At 38.8% G+C, this 14,135-nt stretch overlaps 1 protein-coding gene across 2 annotated transcripts; it reads left to right on the top strand.

Annotated features, from left to right (window-relative positions):
- Positions 1–31: 31 nt before the first annotated feature.
- Positions 32–13,297, top strand: ADAT2 (adenosine deaminase tRNA specific 2). Of its 2 annotated transcripts, XM_021540413.3 has the most exons (6): positions 32–97; positions 266–370; positions 5,848–5,998; positions 6,541–6,647; positions 8,331–8,403; positions 8,519–13,297. In XM_021540413.3, exons 1-6 carry the CDS (start codon positions 41–43, stop codon positions 8,557–8,559), a joined length of 534 nt encoding a protein of 177 aa, XP_021396088.1. In that variant the 5' UTR covers positions 32–40; the 3' UTR covers positions 8,560–13,297. The 2 variants fall into 2 exon arrangements, with proteins under 2 accessions (XP_021396088.1, XP_085432810.1); XM_085576684.1 differs by lacking the exon at positions 266–370.
- Positions 13,298–14,135: the final 838 nt, after the last annotated feature.

Consider the following 14,135-nt stretch of genomic DNA (forward strand, 5'->3'; position numbering starts at 1 on the left):
GCTCCGCCCGCGGTGCCCCGGAAGCAGCGGCGGGGCCGGCATGGCGCAGGCGGCGGAGGCGGCCGCGCTGGGCTGGATGGACCAGGCGCTGGACGTGGTCAGTGCGGCCGGGGCTGCCGCGGCCCCGCGGGGCATCCTCGGGGGGCCGGGAGCCCTCAGGGCAGCGCGGGGGGAACGGGGCCGGCGGGAGCTCCCCGCCGCTGTCCCGCTGTCCCGCTGTCCCGCTGTGCCGCGCCTCTGGCGAGTCTGTCTGTCTGTCCCGCAGGCTAAGGAGGCGCTGGAGAAAGGGGAGGTTCCCGTGGGCTGCCTGCTGGTCTACAACGGCGAGGTCATAGGCAGGGGCAGGAACGAGGTCAACGAGACGAAGAACGTGAGTTGAGGCGGGCCCGGGAGCCCCTGCCCCGCGCCTGCCCCGCTGCTGGTGTCAGACGCGCTCTCCTAAAGCCACCTGAGCGAGAAACGCCTGCGCGGCCTCCTGCTCCACTTCTGTGCACGGGCCAGGACAAAGAGCTATTTCCTGCACATTTTACACCCGTTGCGACTTCAACCATCAAATCAGCTATAAGATCTGGTGCCGAGAGACCCATTAATGCTAACAGGGATTTTGTACAACTGGAAGTTGTATATAACTTAATCTGACTGCAGGATCTGGCTGTAATTTATATTGGATTGTCTCAAATCTGAAAACATAATAAAAATTTAAAATTTCAGCTCTTCTGAGCTGAAAAATGTAATAGTAAAGACGAATCATTATAATAATTTGTTCTGCAGGACAATCTGTAATGTATTAAGAGGATTCTAATACAGCTTTAGGAAAGCCAGGTGACAGAGAAGTTAGGTGTCTCATCTTACACCACTGCAAACACTAGGGAAGTAGACCCTTCTTGGGAAAATCATGCCAGAGATAGTAATATTGTGTAGAAATCACATGTTATTAAACAGGCAGAACATAACTGACAAGACTGATAACAAAATCAAAATCAACCTAAAAATGTCAGGGAAGCTTTCAGGCATTTTTGGTGTCAAGGCTGTCTAAAGGTACATACTAAAATATGAGTAGCCTGATTTAAAAAAAAATCAGCTGGATTTTGGAAACAGTAATCTGTTAATATCTCTGAAAGCCAAGCCTTTTTTTGAATTGCTGCTCAGCTCAAGTTTCAGTTCTTTTGTGGCTCAATTTTCATAAATGTTTATACTATAGTGATTGGAAATGCTGGGTACTTAATGCTTCTAAATTTTTTATCAGATACGTAATTGCTCCATGTAGTCTAAAAAAAAATCTAAGCTTGAAGCAGAACTTGTTATGAACTGTCAACATAGGAAATTGTTTTCAGTTTTCCCCTAACGATTTCTGGCGTTATTTAGGGACCATCCTGGAGGAAAAAAAAAACAATCCTCTTGAGCCATTGAGGCATTCCAGCAGACATCATAAATGTCAAGGTCTGTTTTAAAACTGATTTATTGTCCCACCTTATACTGAAGGACTTCTCCAGAACATCATTCCTCAGATGTCTAAAAAATGTCTGATTTCCAGTTTCAAACTTTTTATGTTCTGTTTATATTTCCCTCTTCTTGTGCCAGCACCATCCATTATTTTACATAGCTTGGATGTATTTAAAATCTTATTCCTTTTCAGCTTCTGTTTTTCTCAAGCTAGCTATTTAATTTCCTCTCAGAAGACGGGCTTGCTTTCTGTGTTCATTAGAATAATTCTTTTATATAGCCATTCCAGTTTTGATTCATTTTTTCTTGAATTCACTTAACCAGAACTTTTAAGAACACTTAACTGGAATTGTATTCCAGATGGACTTGTGCTTTGTTTGATAATAACAGTACTTCACATTCTCCCTGGAAGAAAATCTACCCATGTTTTCTGGAGCTTCCTTGGTCTTTTATGCTGCTTTGTTATTCTTAATTTGTTATTTTGAATTTTTTTTTTTTTACTCCTGTCATGAAGGGCATCCACCTCCTGAAAGACACTCCCTCACCCTGTCACTTCTCACGATGCCTTTCATCATACAAAAGACATCACATCATCAGCTGTTTTCCGTAGGGGTTTTTCCAGTTAATGCCAGTGACACAACTGAAAACATTTAACCCAAATGATCTTTGAATGTCTGTTCCCTTTGGACAAATATTTCCTCTGTCAATGCAATATCTGTTCTTTACTTGCTCACCTTGCATTTCTTGCATTAGGCTGTTTTCCCCACTCACAATAATTTCACAGGTTGTGCTGTGCCAGATGCACTGGAGATGTCCAGAGAGACTGATCTTTCTCTTGTCCAGGAATAATATTTGTCAAAGAAAGTTACTAGGTTAATTTAGTCCCAGCTACCTTAATGATTTCTTTGGTTTATTTGCCCTTTATAAGGGCAAACTAAACAAAAAAGTTAAGTCCCTTTATAAGGACTAGTCCTTATAACACTACTTTTAAAGGTTTGTTGTCTTGCCTGCTTTACTATTAAGACCCTCCTGGATATATAGGTGTCAGGATTGTGTGACATTTATCCTTTCCTGGTTTTTATTACAGTGACTCTGTTTCCTCTGAAGGTTTCACTCATGTAACACTGCCTTAATGCATTAAAAGATTGCTATGAGACTGGCAGCTTTCTGGCCTCCAAAATGCAGCTTTATAACATACTGACTTTTTTAACTTCATGAAAACTTTTTTCCTGCTTTGTGAAAGTGATCATTTATCCAATTAAATCTTCAGTTCTTCCCTGCAATTCTGCCTTTGCTCAGGAATCAGCATGACTCTGAGCCTTTTGTCAAATAAATTCTGTCTTCTCCTTAAGCAGGTCCCTGCGTCCTCTGATGTAATGGGCTAAAGTGAGGGCAGGTAGTGTCTTCTTTATGTCCTCTTTCAGACTGCTCATTTTGGCAAAATATTTTGTTGCAAAACCTCCAGTGTTTTCAGGCTAATATCTTTTGTCACCCTCCATCTATTTTTTTTTTTTTTTTTGCCTGCCATGTCCACAGCAGAGGACATTACTTTCAGAAATACTGCTGCTTACTCTATGGAAGTTAATTGCAAAATTTTTGATCATTGCATTCTTCTGGCAGAAATTGTTTTTGGGAGAAGGACGTTTGTATACAGCTATGTTTGGTTTATTTTATTTTTTTTTATGAGAATGGCTGTGGCATCAGCATTTCAAAATAGGCATGACACTACTTGTCTTCCTTGGGCAGCAGTGCTGCAAATGCCTGTGTAAGACATTGGGTTTAGACAGCCTGGTGATTCCTTCACAATCATGTGCCAGTGCTGTTTCCTCTGGCAGCTTCCCCCCCAATTTGCTTGTTCACAGTCTTGCCTCAGACCAACCTGAAAATTTTCTGCCTTACAGCATATGTGACCCTTCCCATCTAGAAATGTTTTTTTTTTGGCATCTTTATTCCAATATGTAATAAAATCATTCACTTCCCAGTAAAATGCTCTCTGTCTTAGGTGCTTCTTTGATATACACAGACATCTCCTCTTGGTTCTGTCCTGTTGGGTCATTGTAACAAATATCTTGCAGGCACAGAATGGGATAATTGAAAACGAAGTATTGTTTGTGTAATGAAGTCACAAGGTTACACAGAACTTTGAGCTTTGGACTCCTTTAACTCTCACTTGTTAGTTACGGTCTAAAATGTAGAAAGTAAGCTTTTTAAGGCTGTAATGATACCTTTATTTGTGAAACATTTGCCACAGTTTGGGACACTGTCAAGGCTTTTACCCCACCGAGTCAACTTTTTTCCTTAGTACACCATTTGCCACTATGTAACAATTCTCATTTTCCCTTGCTACTCTTAACTTGCTTTTGCTTTCTTGGCTTTAAAATAGTATGTAATATTTGGCAAGTTAAGCTTATTAATTGAGTCGGTGATTCAAAATTAAAATAATACCTCTTTCATGTTATTTTATACACAGCAAGTCAAAGACTATCTAGTCATAGCTTAATATAAAATAAAATATTAAGACAGACCTAGAAGGTCAGTTTTCCCCTTGTATCTTGTCTTTAAGATGGGCCTTTAATAGGTGTGTAAGGAGGGAGCTCAAGACACAAGCATAAACCTTCCCCTTGCACATCCTTTCCACTTCTGAAAGTGAATAGCCTGGGGACTTCCAGAGTCCAAGACTATATCTGGATCATTGTTTCTGATAGCTATCCATGCACATATCCTCCATGAATTTGTCTAAAACTTTTTTGAACTCATTTATGTTTTTGGCTTCCATAGCATCCTGTGGCAATGAGTTTCACAATATAATTATGTAATTTGTGAAAGAGTACTTCCTTTTGTTTGTCATATATCTGCTGCCTGATAATTTCATTGGGTGCTCACTTGTTATGAGAAATAATAAATCACAGTTATAGTTGTGATTTTTCCACTTTTATTATTTTAGAAACCTCTACTGTAGTCCTCTTAACTTGGAAAACTTAATGACTATATCTGTTAAGAGCCACAGTCTAATTAGTCTCTAAATCAAGACTGTTCTGTAACTTGGATAATCCTTTCTCACACTGAGGTAAATTTGTCCTGATTTTCCTGTCTCTTCAAGACATGACATGACCAAAACAGTGTGTTTTACTTAAGATATGGGTACACTGGTGTGTAGTAATGTTCTATATTAGTGTAATCTTGTTTGTGCAGTTGTCTTCTATGACTGCAGAAGCTGGTAGCACCTGCACCAGCTGCATGGCCTTTTTAGGAGTTTTTAAATGTTTTTGAATAGTATTAAACATAGCAATAAGTTATGAGTCCTTTACCACGTATTGCAAAGCATCTCAGTGTTATCAGCACAGATCTTCACATGCTAAAACATTATAACCATTATAAACATTATATAAAAGTTCATGTTTTGAGAGAAGCTATAAGGGGCCATATAAGCACATATGAAACAGAAGTACAAGTATAATCTGGATTGATTAAGTCTTACTCTAATGCTTGTGTCAAAAACATCCTATTTTTTCAGAACAGAAAGAAAAAGAAGGAAAATACTAGTAGTATTAATAAGCATCAGGCTCTAACTGAAGAAACTAGTACTCCCTGAAATTTTTGCTGTGACATTTCATTGGCTTAACACGGTGCTGCAGGCATTTCAGAGCAGTACTGGGACATTACTGATTGATTTGGTCTCACAAAAGTAAACACTTTTGTTCAGGTTTTTGTGCTATAGACATTGAGATATTAATCATTGAGTTATCTTGGATAAAAAAAGAGAAATTCATATTTCTTTGTCTTTTTGTAATCAGTCATATACTGAAATCCCTGTCTATTGCTTGAGGGACTTACTGTACATGTATCCCCAGGCAGCATTACACCTGAGGCAAACTGAAAGTGTGTGTACAGAGCACACCAGGCAGTTGTAGAAACATACTGAAATTGTTGCATGTTCATAATGTATTCATTCCTTGCACAGGAATATTGTCAGAGAGAGATAAAGGTACCAGCGAGGAGCACTTTGTTAATATTTCCAGAGAAAGTAATCCAGCCTGTATTCTTGCTTTTGGAAGTAAAGCACTCTACGGGCTACATCAGTTGTGCCAGTGTGCTTTGTGTGTCCCTTAAGCTACAAGCAGAGCTTTCATGTCTTGCCTCACTGTGCTGGCATGACTGAGAGAGAAGAACTTCTGAGCATGCTCCTCTGCCATGGAAAAAGTAGAAAAAACTGCCACTTGTGGATCTTGTGTGCTACACACAAGAGGTTTTGGCTGAATGTTTTCTGTCTTGTGTTGAGTTTTTTTTCTGCAGTCTGGGTGCTATAAAATTTCTTTTGCAACTTAAACCAGCAAAGAGCATTACTTCTACAACAAAAGTTAATAAATGCAAATTTTTAAGGAAATACTGATTTTTATCTTCTAGGCTACTCGGCATGCAGAAATGGTGGCAATCGACCAGGTCCTTGACTGGTGCAAGCAACACAAAAGGGATTACAGAGAGGTGTTTCCGCAGCTGGTGCTGTACGTAACTGTGGAGCCCTGTATCATGTGTGCAGCTGCTGTGCGCTTGATGAGTATCCTTTCATGCTGACTCACACTGGGAAACTGTGTTGATCCATTACTCCTTCTGAAGTGAGACCACAAAGAAAGGCATGGGAGTGTCAGGGAAAGCCATGAAGGGTGGTTTGAGGGTCTGCACCCACCTCCATGATGAATAGCGAGAGGCTCAAGAGTGAAAAAGAGATGGTTCAGTTACAACAAACAACTCTTATGAGATTAAAAATATGTTTTGGAGGTGTTTGTTAGGATGTGAAATGAGCTAAGTGCAGTTAAGTGTTCAGTTTTGAATGTTTTATCAATCAGTAAACCATGTCTTTGCATGCCCCTGCTTTGGGGACCCATGCTTCCCCTTTTCTGAGAAAGGCTGGATGTGCATCCTCAGCAATACCATCTTACCCCATTCAAAAGTAAGTTCTGGTTTTGTGAGGGAGGAATTGTAGCTCAAGCAAATTCAGCTTGAAGAGTGCAAGCACATTTAAGGAAATTTGATGACTGCTTAGATCAGGTTTCTGTACTTCCTGCTTGTTTTTCACTTAATACCTTGACTCACTCCCATAAATTCCACGGGTCGTGTATGGCTGTCGAAATGAGCGATTTGGAGGCTGTGGCTCCGTTTTGAGCATCTCGTCTGATGATATGGTGGACTCAGGAGACCCATTTGAAGTAGGCTGTAAAATGTTTCCCTTTTGTTTTCCAGCTGGGATACTGTGCCTGGCTTTGCTACCAGGCTTTTAGAATGTTATGCATCACTTTAAGAGAACACAGATGGAAGATGATCAAAGTCAAATAAACTTGGCCTAATCAGAAAATAATGTAAAAAAAAAATCAGGTCCTAAAAGAAAACTGAGGAAACCCTGATGACAGTCTTAAATTATTTAAAAGGATGTGTCAAAGGGAAAGAATAATGTTTGTGGAAGAAAGTAAGAATTAAATATATCTAAAATATGTGTAATACTTAGAACAGTAAGTATATGCTGCAGGAAGAGATGAGGGAAATTTATTTTAAGCTGCAGAATGTACAAACGTAATCAATAAATATCAAGTAACAGCAACTTACAAAATTACTTGGTTTTAGCTGAGCCACTGGAAATGATTTTTTTTTTTTTTTGTTTTCAATCTGTGTGTTTATGAGGTAAAATCTATTAGCTTAGACCTACTTCATGTAGTGCAAATCCCAAAACAAATCTGAACTGCAACAGTAGCAGAGGAAATTCAGTTTAGGTATCAAGAAGCTTTCTGAATAGTAGGGATACTGAAAGACTGAACAGTGTCTGGGGTGATTTAGGCATCTTTGTTATGTGAGAAAGGCTGGACAAGCATTCAGTGGAGGTAGAATATAAATAAATCTAGGTGCTTTACATGATACTACCTGTGTACCCATACATACCTCTGGAGACTATTTATAGCATTTCATTTATTACATTATTCACAGTTGTACATGATCTTGCCTTATACAGTGATACTGATTCCTGGAGTTCTTTTTCCACATCTCACATTAATGATTTAATGAATGTAAAAAACAAATAATGTGTTTCAGCACTGTAAATAAGCACTAAAGACTCAAGCTCAAAGAATTTCAGTCAAGAAAACAATACTGTTTGGCACTCCAGTGTAAACATATTAGGCATCTTTCTGTCAGTGTGTCAGTGAGACTAACATCTGAATTAATTGGTGTAGTCAGTACTGGAAAAGTGTTCATTTACTAACATTGGCATGTGGTATTTTGTTTTTTTATACATTCAGAAGACAGAAAGGAGAAGGTTCTTGATACTATGAATCCTTTATTTCTGTAGGCAACTGCAGTGGAATGTATAGGAGTAACTACTTATTTTCTAGCATGAATAGAGATTTATTTATTGTGAGTGACATTTAAATGCTTTGTCATTAGTGTTCATGGCATGGAAAAGTATTTTAGAAGGACCAAAAAGATCTGAAAGGTGACTGTTAGGAATAAAAAATAGATATGTGGATGAGTGTTTTCTCTCAGGAATCTTATCTGCAAATAAGATAGGTGTATGTCTCTTATGTTTCCAAGTGTTTGAGGAGTCTGGGAGGTTGGAAACACATTAGTAAGAAAGAAATTGTAGATTGCTTGAAAATTTTACATTATTTACTAAGAAAGTTTGTTTTACCTAATAGTAAGTTATTAGGGAAATTCCTTATTCTATTAAGACTCAACATAGTGTTTTTCAAATGTATTAGGTATTGAGCCTAAAAAGGAGATTTTTTTCACCCCCAAGCTGACAATACAGTTGTTTAAAATTATTCTGTACTCAAGGCATTATTGTGAAGCATGGAATAGGTTATTCTCAGATGTGCTCACTAACATCATTCTAATTTGAACAGTGCTCTTCTGGCTATCGTGCTGAAGAAGCAGTGGAATTGTTAAAAGCTTTTTACAGACAAGAAAATCCCAATGGTAGGTTTTACATTAATGCATCCATTTTGATCCCAACCTAATTTAAAAGAATGTTGGCACTGGAATTACTGTAATTCACTTCTGATGATTCTTCTCCTTTCCTGTTTCTTGGCAGCACCAAAATCAAAAGTACGGAAGAAGGATCATCGTCAGTAGCCCTACACTGGTGGGACACAGAAACTAACCAAAAAATGATATGTGAAAGTTTATTCAGCAAGCTGTTTTTTTAAAAATGTGTAGTTCAATCAAACTATGTTTAATTTTCTCCACAAAGTTTTTACTAATAGGATACTTAGTACCTGTTCCTGCATTTCTGTATTTATGATTTCTTGTTATCATGACAAAAAAAAAAAAAAAGAGTAAATGGTTGTTTTTAGAAAGAGGAAAATTCGTGGTTCAAGTCCACTCATTTACAGACAGATCCATTAAAATGGTGCTTTTGTACAGCACATTCTAGTATATTTTTTTCCTTCTGTGTGTGGAGAAGCATCTTGCTTTTCAATAGCAAATGTTTGCTTAGGCAAGCAAGCAACTCTCTTATAAGGTTACATTTGTATGTCCTTTACAGTCTGTATGTGTATATTTATTCAAAAGGCATATAAAGAAATTGTACAGTCCTTGAAGACTTAGGACCATTGCAAATGTTTCCTTGTTTTTTTGTACTTTAGCACAAGCCAGATTTCCAGAGGTAATTTCTGAAAGTCACATACCTGTGTAGACAGGGACATACACACAATCACATGTCTGTTTGTGTGTGCTGTTGCTTAGTAAAATAAGAAAATATCACTTGGGTGCACAGCAGCTTCATACAAAGTTTGGAGAAACCCTCCACAACTCTCTTTAGACTGTCCATTCTTGTGAATATCAGTATAAAAAATACTTTATTTTTAAGAATCCACTAAGAAGTTGTTCTCAGCTCCTAAATTATAGTAACCAAGATGGGCAGATACAAGTGAAAACCCAGAAATGAAGTTGGTAATAACATGAGTAAAATATATTTAAGATATTTATCTTTTCATAGTTGGTTGGATTTGTGATTTCCATGTACTTTGCTTGGCCATGCAGTAATTTATAATCCAGAAGAGGGCCTTCAAGTTCCACTAATGAATTAAGAATACAAGTATGGTTCAATCTTGATTGCATACCTCTTAGTGGATACTTACATGAAGGTTGAAATTTTTGGTAGTTTATTTGGCTGTTATTCAGAAATTTGAGAAATTTAGCTTTTTTTGTTTTATGCAGAAGTGTGTTCAAAATTTTATAACTATAAAAACTGAATACAATTACATTCTTAGATATTTCAAATAAATACTTTCAAAAGTGTTTTTAAGAAGAATATTAAAAGCATTAATTTGTCACCATTGCTCTTAATAACTTAGAATTTGTATTTTATTTTGGGAATTCCAACGTTTTATGTTTTTACTTAATGTTTAAAAAGTGACATGGGAAAGAAATGTTTTTATCATAATAGCTATTTTCAGAGTTTAGAAATAATATTTCTTTGATTTAAGCCTTTTAACTGATGTCAGTAGCCTATCCTATTCTCCTGACCATTACTTAGAGCTCTCTTTGAGTCTTTCCCATTTCATAAACAAAAGTTATGGCTGTGTTTGTAGATTTAATCTGCTTCAGAGCTCAAAGGGCTTGTGAATCATACAGCTAAGCTGCAAAATCTATTTAGGAAAAGACCATTTTTAATGACTGGGATGGCTTTATTGGAAAGAAACCGGCATGCCTATGTTTATGGGATTTGGCTGGTGATAGCTGGAGATGGCAACTTTATCACTACAGATATATTCACATCTCAGCTGAACCATAATTTTTTTATACCTTGAAGAAATCACTGAAGTCCAAATTAAAGACATCAGACATCTGGCTTGTCAGACATCAGTGACAGTAGAAATCAGAGCCTTCATACTGTTTTGAACCAGGACCTCAATCTCTCAACATAATTTCTTTTTCAGAGGGGCTATGAACACTTTCTTTTCCCATTGCCTTCTTTCAAAGAAGGATGTTGTTATTGGAACATGTGTGACATAGGAGCCATGTAAATAAGTAGAAAGATTACTGGTAGGAGGACAAAACACATTTTAAAAGCTTTGTCCAATTTTTCCACCCTTAAATTGGAACACAATTTTTTTGTCAGTGGTAACCTATCACTTAATAAACAGTTCAAGTCTTGTGCAAAGCCAAAAGAGACTGAAGAGGGTGAGAAAAGCAAAAACTTTTCTTGAGAACAATCAAGGCTAATAATGTGCATTTTGGAACAGGGGCATGGAAGAAAAATAGGGTAGTACAATAAAAGCTGTCATTTTATAGAAAGACTAGAAAAGATACTTCTGTTTACTGTAATGTGTAATCAAAAGAACAATGGTCTAGTATTGAGGCAGATTCGGATCGGGGGAGGGGTTTGTTTTGGCTCTTTTGGTTGGTTGGTTGGGTTTGGGTTTTTTTAGCATAATAATTAGTTTGGGGAACAAACTTCTGAAGGATTACAGTGGAAGCAAAACCAGAACCCATTCACCTGAAAATCCTACTATTTAGCCAAGTAAGAACAAAAACAGCTACGCAGGTATTTTTATAAAATAAAGACGTCAGCTCCTGTGTGAGCAGCAGCTGCTCCTCAGAGCCATGCAGTGCTCTCCTCCCTCGCTGCCAGTGGCCCTCCCAGCAGAGCAGGAGCCCGGCCGGCCATGTGCCACTGCCCTCAGAGGTGTGCTTCACGCAGGTGTCCCAGTCTGCTGTGCCACGGCTCTTCCTAACCGTGGGTTTTGAGCTTGTCAGCATGTTTTAGAGTCAGATTTGCAAACTTGAGAGATCCACAAGAAATTACAGAGATGCTGGGTAGAAGGTTCTAAGTTCAGGCTCAGAGAAGCCTCTCCATGACTAAGCTCAATGCAAGGGCTGGAAAAAAGGCAAGAGGAAGCCATAACAATTATAACCTGAGGAACTGACTAGTTTTAGTGCTCTACATCAGAATGTGAACTTAATAAGAGAATTAGAGAATCCAGAAAGAATGTTAGGAAAATAATCAAACCATTCTTGGAGGCTTATTCAATGAGATGTTTGCTCATGGCTGCAGAAGCATAGGCTGGGTTTGGAACTGCTGCTGCCAGGTGAAATCCTGCAGCAAACTGGGTTGCACATGCTGGAAGAAGTATTGCTGTCTGTTTGCTGGGGACCTGGTGTCAGGCTTTGGCTCTAGCTTTAGAGGAGTGTCAAAAGCAACTACTTTAATTGTTACTGACACCTGGAAACTCAAGAACAGCAGCATATAAATGGTGCTATTCATTTTCACAGTGCTTTTATTTATTTTATCTATTTGTTTCTAGATTGCCACATAGCAGGACTCAAAGAGCAGCAGTAAATATATTCAGCTGGTTTATTTAAAGAAGTTCAAATGCTTTACTATTTTCCCCTTGCTGCTTGATAAATAAGCATTTATGCTTCAGCGTTTCAGTCACCTTGGACTGCATTTTTGCCAGTTCATTACAGGTAAACATAATTTTAATTCAGCCTTTGGTTTGCTTGTCAATAGTCTGACATCAAAATATATTGAACCAGCTAGGAGGGCAGGAAGCAAAACAATACAGCTTTGTCTCTGCTAAACCAATTACAATTGACAATCCAAGGCTATAATAAATATGTCTTGTGACTTGCACACTAGAGGAGAGCCTGAATTTAAATTATAGCTTTGGGTTTTGAAATGCTCACTGATCCATTCCATTCCCATTAAGAGTGCCTTCCGCTCTGCAAAATTAAGTGATATCTTTACATGACAGTTTAATTTAATTAATTTGTTTTTCAATACGTACATTTATGGAGTTTCTCCATTAGGCTTTTGAAATGTCTGTAGGTCCTATGCATTAATGTAAATGCACCATGGCCCATAATTACCTTTGGCAGGCTTAGGGCACTGATAAAAAGATTGTATTTTTGAAAACTAAAGTCTTCAAACTTCCTCAGTGCTTGGCAGGAAATCTGTTTCTGTGTTTTATTTGGAGCAAGGCTGTGGAGCCTGCAGCCAACAACTCCAGTGTAGGCAGTAACTGTTATATTTTAGAAGAAAATACATTTGAGGCTAAATGAGAGAAAGGGCGAGGATGACAATTAGTGCAAGATTACTAGAAGCAGCTGTTTGTGTGTTTTGCCTTGTGGCTGCCAATATATACTCTTATCATTAAAGTGCATCTAGAAACAAGGTATTTTCTATGAAATTACTTCACAAAACATTGATCTTTGTCTTTTTAAGAGGCTGCTCCAAAGTAAGTTATCTTCCTTTTTCACAATAGCTCTGCACTGGCCAAGAATACTGGATTCTCCCTTTGCTTCCTCCTCCCTCCTTTCTAAAATTGAACTTTTCAGGAAAATATGGAATTCAGAGAAGTTTGAAGGAGAGCAGATGGCCAACAGTGATCCAAAAGGATGTAAAACTTCAGTTAGGTAGTTGCTTGGCAGGCAAGTGCAAGCGAGCCTGTGATGTTTCCATAGTGATGTTTTCACATGGTGCCTTCCTTTTGTCTTTTTAAAATCTAAGTGATTTAAAAAAAGAAACAGGGGGCGTGGAGGTAGGGGAAGGGTGGGGGGTAAAATAAAATGAAGAGCTCTGCCAGGGGCAGAAACTTGGGCTCATCTCTGATTTCTGCCTGAGCAGTGATGCACTTTCCTCAGTTTCTGTGGTGCTTGTGTGTGCTGTCTTGCTGGATAAAGCAGAAACAGCTTCTGAAATTATGACTGAGATTGTAGTGTTCTTGGAGGGGCACTGATTTTTATGGTGTCAGCATTTCACATCTACCTGTGGGGCAAGGTTTGCCATGGTACTTCTCTAACCCTGAGAGCTTTCTCTGCATGCAAGGAGGCAGTGCAATAAAAATTAATGCTTCCTGTGACTCGATTCCTATTTTCTCCTTTCAAACCTTAGAGGTAGCCATCACAGCCACATTAGTTTGGGAGGATATAAACAACAGCCATTATCTGTGCAGTCACATTGCAAAAGAGAAACAAGGTTTGTATGGAGGGGCAACATCTTCTATTGAAACAAATGACTCGGAAAAAACAGGCAAGATTTTCAACATCTAGCCATACGGACACTGAGTTCAAAAGCTTGCCAACTTTTTCCATGCATTTAAAGTAAAATGAATGCAAGTAACTCTGTTCCATCTCCCTGCAAAACCTGCTTTTCTTGAAAGAAAGAAAAAAAAAAGGGGACAATTTGATTATTAACTAGTTTGAGCATGAGGGCTTTGGGTGGAGGCTGGACTCACTTTCTAACTCTCCAGCAGAACCCTCCACTGCCTATGCACAGATGTCTCAGCACTTGCGCCAGCACTCTGTCAGGATCCAACACAATTTTCCCTTCTCAAAAGCTTTCCAGCAAGGTGCTGAATGCAGCAGCTCATTTGCTGAGCCACTCACCCTTGAGCGAGCAAGACTCTTCTGGGGAGAAGCAGGTTCCTAGTGGGAATACTGTGGGATGGGGGAGAGTGATTCACATTACCTCTGGTTTATGAATCCTAGCATGAAATGCCCTGGATGCTGAGGTACAAGCAAAGTCAGTTTATCCTGTGAACAAAGTTACCTAGCTGCCCTTCTGTCGCACCTCTGCATTCAGAGCTGCTCGGCAAGGGAGCCCGCTGTTCCCGTATTGACCAGCCTGTTATTACCTGGCCCTAGAGACAGAAAATAAGTCTTTTCTTGCCCTCTGCAACCTCTTTCCAGTCATGCTGTGCAGC

Source organism: Lonchura striata, chromosome 3 (genome assembly GCF_050655825.1).
Source record: "Lonchura striata isolate lonStrDom1 chromosome 3, ASM5065582v1, whole genome shotgun sequence".
NCBI classification, from domain to species: domain Eukaryota; kingdom Metazoa; phylum Chordata; class Aves; order Passeriformes; family Estrildidae; genus Lonchura; species Lonchura striata.